The sequence below is a fragment of the Myotis nattereri genome (genome assembly GCF_964212035.1).
Source record: "Myotis nattereri genome assembly, chromosome: 2".
NCBI lineage: Eukaryota > Metazoa > Chordata > Mammalia > Chiroptera > Vespertilionidae > Myotis > Myotis nattereri.
Genome location: NC_138076.1, coordinates 128,324,595 through 128,329,963, shown reverse-complemented (window position 1 = coordinate 128,329,963; position 5,369 = coordinate 128,324,595). Strand labels below are relative to the sequence as shown.

At 41.6% G+C, this 5,369-nt stretch overlaps 1 protein-coding gene across 1 annotated transcript; it reads right to left on the bottom strand.

Moving 5' to 3' along the window:
* Positions 1–2,430: 2,430 nt before the first annotated feature.
* LOC308535871 (nuclear nucleic acid-binding protein C1D-like) lies at positions 2,431–4,782 on the bottom strand (the record flags this gene model as incomplete). Its single annotated transcript, XM_081114876.1, has 2 exons — positions 2,431–2,698; positions 4,607–4,782. The coding sequence occupies 2 exons, from the start codon at positions 4,780–4,782 to the stop codon at positions 2,431–2,433; spliced, it is 444 nt and encodes a 147-aa protein (XP_080971002.1).
* Between the last annotated feature and the right edge of the window lie 587 nt (positions 4,783–5,369).

Below are 5,369 nucleotides of genomic sequence, written 5' to 3'. Positions count from 1 at the left end.
ATAAGGAGCCCATATCTTCCATGGTGGCATTTATGGCTCTAAGATCTTGCAAAAGTCTCCACTTGCCTGATTTCTTTCTTATTACAAATATGGGTGTGTTCCAGGGACTATTTGATGGCACTATTTGATGGCTCTATATGTCCCTCTGCTAACTGCTGATCAATTAATTGTCGGGCTGCTGATATTTTCTCAGATGTTAAGGGCCATTGCTCAACCCATACTGATTGTGATGATTTCCAGACTATGGGATCAGCAGTCCTACGGGCAATGGCCCCGATTGAGGGACATATAGAGGTTCATATAGAGCCATCATATAGTCCCTGGAACACACCCATATTTGTAATCAGAAAGAAATCAGGCAAGTGGAGACTTTTGCAAGATCTTAGAGCCATAAATGCCACCATGGAAGATATGGGCTCCTTATAACCTGGATTGCCCTCCCCTGTGGCAATTCCACAGTAGTATTGTGTTGTTGTTATTGACTTACAGGATTGTTTTTTCACTATACCTCTTCACCTGGCTGATTGTCAATCCTGTCGAGGACTGTGAGTTATTACTTTCTTTTCCTAATCCCTTTTCTGGATTAAATCCCGTGTCTAGCATCTGTGATGTTACTCTATCACTGGGGCTGTATAATAGAACTCCCATTTGAGACAAGGTATCTCTTCCCCATAATGTAAAGGGGATAGTCATAATTATATAGGGACAGAATGTTCCTGAATGTTGATCTTCATCAGCCCAAGTTAAAATCTGAGAACTCTTTTTCACATTAGATGCCTTGCCTAGTCCTACTAGGGAAGTGGAGATGGAATGCGTGGGCCACGAAGAGGGCCAATCCTTCCCTGCTATGCAGGAAACATCTGCTCCTGTATCCAATAGACCTTCAATTGGTTTTCCCTGAATGTGTAAAATTTTTGTAGGTCTAGTAGCATGGATTTCTTGTATCCAAAATGCTGCATCACTAGATCCAAAGCCTCCGGCCCCTCTGGCTTCCTGGGTAACAGCTGTCCCTATTTTATGTATTGGTAATAGGAGTAATTGGGCAATTCTCTGGTTGGGCTGAATCTGTATAGTCGTGGTGGGTGGGGAAAGTAAAATTTGTATTTCTCCTGTGTAGTATATGCATCAACAATTCCTGGGATGACTAAGATCCCCTGTAATGAGGTGGAGCTCCATCCTAATATTAAACCTACAGTTCCCTCTGGCAGCGGCCCAGACACTCCTGTAGGAATGGCTGCTACTGGCGAGTCTGGGGTTAGTATTGCATGGGTGGTTGAGTGGAGGTCCAATCCTGCATTGCCTGGGGTTGCCCTGAAGAGGTCACTGACTGATTGAAATTTGCAGAGGGGTTGAGGGTTGATGCCCCTATTATTGAAGGGGCCTGGGGCTGGCCCCCTCTCAAGTTTCCCAATTGAGGTGATGGGATAGAACCTCCTTAGGAGCAGTTTGTAGAATTTAAAGGCTGACCATTTTTATGGTATTTTGATCTACATTCTTTTGCCCAATGGAATCCTTTCTGACATCGGGGACAAACAGTTTTTGGAGGATTAATATTATTCCCTGATGTATTTCCAGGCTGTTGAGGAGCTTGCCATCTGGCCTATTATTATTTTTATTTGGGCATTCTCTGCTAAAGTGCCCAGGTAAGCCACAAGGATAGCAGTTCATATTTCTTTTATTGCCTGTATTATTGCTGGCTTGTCCTATGCCCTATACATAACAGAGAATAAATAGGTCAGCTACACAACACTTACAGCCTTTATTGATAGGATGTAGCCATTGTGCCCAAATTCAGCCATCAATTACAACTTCATTTCCCATCCACAATTAATGAGAATATATTTTACTTCAAATGGGACATATAGACAGAGTGCCAAAAGTTAAAGTATAACCTTAAAGTCTTAAATTCACACTTCAAATATCAAAAGAAGCAATTCCCCAAATCATGAAAACATGAAGTAACTACACATAAAAAACACACATTTAAATCATTTCTTTTTCTTGTATATAGTGAAAACAGATGTATTTATAACTTCAGACTTCAGAAACATACTTCATAAACTCATTATTCATTTAAAATAGACAAATGTTTACAGAGAACATTTAACTTAAATTTTATAGTTGCTTATAAAATAGTACTTGAAAAGTTGACCTATATAAGGAAACAAGAGTCCTGTCAAGAGAGATGGTAAACTATAAATATAAAATATACCACAATGTTAAAACCCTCACAAAGGAAAATCAATAAAGATAACTTCATCTTTCTGGGGGGAAATGTATTTAGCATTGCAAATTCAAATGTAAATTTTATATATGAATTTCAATAAGGAATACATTTAAACCATGCATTGCCACATAATCACCATCTATTTTGTGTTAAACAATAAAAATGATGTACTTTTTGAACATGTGTATATCAAAACCAAAAGGTTATTTTTTACTTTTTCCTTTACTGGCAACTTCAGATGCATTTTTAGGTTTTGGTTCCCAGAGGGCATTTTTCACAAATCTTGAAGCTGCACCTTTGTCCAGCTTGGCAGCCTTCTTCTTGTCAGTTATTTCCTTGACTCTGTTCATGTACACTCTGATTCTTTCCAATTCCTGCTTTACTGGATGCTCCTTAGGATTAACTCCCTGAGTTGCCAAATAAGCCCAAAACATTGAATTTAATGTGTAAGCAGAAATGAAATCCACTTTTACATGTTCAAGTGGGTCCAACTTTTTTTTTAGTAAATCTTTATTGTTCAGATTATTACATTTGTTCCTCTTTTTTTCCCCCCATAGCTCCCCTCCACCCAGTTCCCACCCCACCCTCTGCCCTTACCCCCCCCCCCCCTCACTGCCCTCATCCCTAGGTGCACAATTTTTGCCACTCTCTTCCCGAATCTCCCACACCCCTTTCCCCACCAAGAATAGTGAGTCCATTCCCTTTCTATGTCCCTGATTCTATTATAATCACCAGTTCATTCTGTTCATCAGATTATTTATTCACTTGATTCTTAGATTCACTTGTTGATAGATGCATATTTGTTGTTCATAATTAGTATCTTTACCTTTTTCTTCTTCTTCCTCTTCTTGAAGGATACCTTTCAGCATTTCATATAATACTAGTTTGGTGGTGATGAACTCCTTTAGCTTTTCCTTATCTGTGAAGCTCTTTATCTGACCTTCAATTCTGAATGATAGCTTTGCTGGATAAAGTAATCTTGGTTGTAGGTTCTTGGTATTCATCACTTTGAATATTTCTTGCCACTCCCTTCTGGCCTGCAAAGTTTCTGTTGAGAAATCAGCTGACAGTCGTATGGGTATTCCCTTGTAGGTAACTGAGTTTCTTTCTCTTGCTGCTTTTAAGATTCTCTCTTTGTCTTTTGCTCTTGGCATTTTAATTATGATGTGTCTTGGTGTGATGTCTCTTTGGATTCCTTTTGTTTGGGGTTCTCTGAGCTTCCTGGACTTGTAAGTCTATTTCTTTCACCAGGTAGGGTAAGTTTTCTGTCATTATTTCTTCAAATAGGTTTTCAATATCTTGCTCTCTCTCATCTTCTGGCACCCCTATAATTCTGATGTTGGTACGCTTGAAGCTGTCCCAGAGGCCCCTTACACTATCTTCGTATTTTCGGATTCTTTTTTCATTTTGCTTTTCTGGTTGGGTGTTTTTTGCTTCTTCGCATTTCAAATCTTTGCCTTGATTCTTGCGCTCCTCTGGTCTGCTGTTGGGAGTCTGTATAATATTCGTTATTTCAGTCTGTGTATGCTTAATTTCTAGTTGGTTCTTTATCATAACATCTAGGGTCTCATTAGATTTCTTGAGGATCTCAGTAACTTTATCGGCGGCTTCTAGACAGTTCTTGAGAGACCTTAAAAGTGTGGTTCTGAACTCAATGTCCTCCATTGACAGTTTTGTCCTGTTTCTTTGTCTCCGCATTTTTTATGCTTTCTTGGTGCACGCCCTAGTGGTCTTTGTGCGCAGTCTTGTTGTAGTTAAGCCTTGATTGTTGTAGTTAATACTAGGGGGATTTGACCTCCAGGCCAACTGGCTGTGAGAATCAGCTGTGTCTGCAGTGGGAAAACTTCTGTCCTCTAGGGAGGTGCTAATCTAGCCTTTGCCTGAGGCTATCTGGCAAATGGCTCTGTGCAGCGCTTGGGCGGGGCGGGTCGCACAGGATCAAACAGGGCGGGCGGAGGGAGCAGTTATGGCTGCTCTCAGTCCCGTCCCCAGAGGCTCTGCCTCTCAGAGTCCCAGCAACCGCTGCAAACCTAGGAGAGAAAGCTGCCCTCTCGTTCCGACCGATGCTAGACAGTCCCACTTCTCTCATTTGAGTCTGGGTCCCTAGAGACTCGCCCAGAACTGGAGCTCAGAATCTGAGACTCCCTCTCGATTGAAAACGACAACCGCGCCCTCAGCTACCAGCCCACTCCACGCATACCTCCGCACCTTTGTTTTTTCCACACTGCGCCTCCTCTGTGTCGTGGTATGCTGTTCTCTTTCCTTCTAGTTGAAGAATTTCCCCTCAGCCAGCTTTCCTGTGGTTCTGGGTGATGTCCGTTCCGTCTTTTAGTTGTATTTGTGAAGTGGTTGTTCGAGGCAGCTAACTCCGGTGTTTACCTATGCCGCCATCTTGGTTTTTCCTCAAGTGGGTCCAACTTCTGCAACAACTCACTTCTAGAAACAGACATCATGGTCTTCAGCATGTCATCTACAGCACTAATGGAATTCTCAAATGCTGATAAATACTCATGGATTTCTGCTGGATTGTCTTCATTAACTTCTTCTTCTGCCATTATGACTTAAATGGTACCTGTATGGTCGGTGTGGGCCCTCTTCAAAATTGCAGACTTCTGACTTCTTGTTCAGGCGCCAGATGTTGGGGTCCAACCCCAGCAGGTCCAGGAGTTCCCAAAGGTATGGATGGAGTTGGCAAAGAAGGAATGACACGGAGACAGCGTTCAGTTGATCAGCAGCCTAGCCAGGTTCTCCAGCCAGGTTCTGTCTTTATTTTCCTGTTACATCTGTATTTATACCAGTTGATTTTAATCCTAACCATTCTATTCCAAAGGTTAGGGCATTTGTTATCTCCATTCCAAGGTCACTACTCTATTGTTCTGTTAAACTACAAGGAAGTAACTGAAGGAGATTATCCTAAATAAAGATTATGTAGCTTAAGCATGATTATTCGTAGTTAAAGTGATTAATTACCCACCTGGCACTTAGTTAAGGGGTTTTATTCCCTTCCTTAGTCCTGTTAATCCCTAACTCCAGGGAAAAATCCCCACCTGGGGAAACAACCTTTCTCGGAGAGGTGACCTTGGTTAAAACACATAGCGCTAAGAAGGGGAGCAAACATTAAGAACAGTATGCCATATACGCC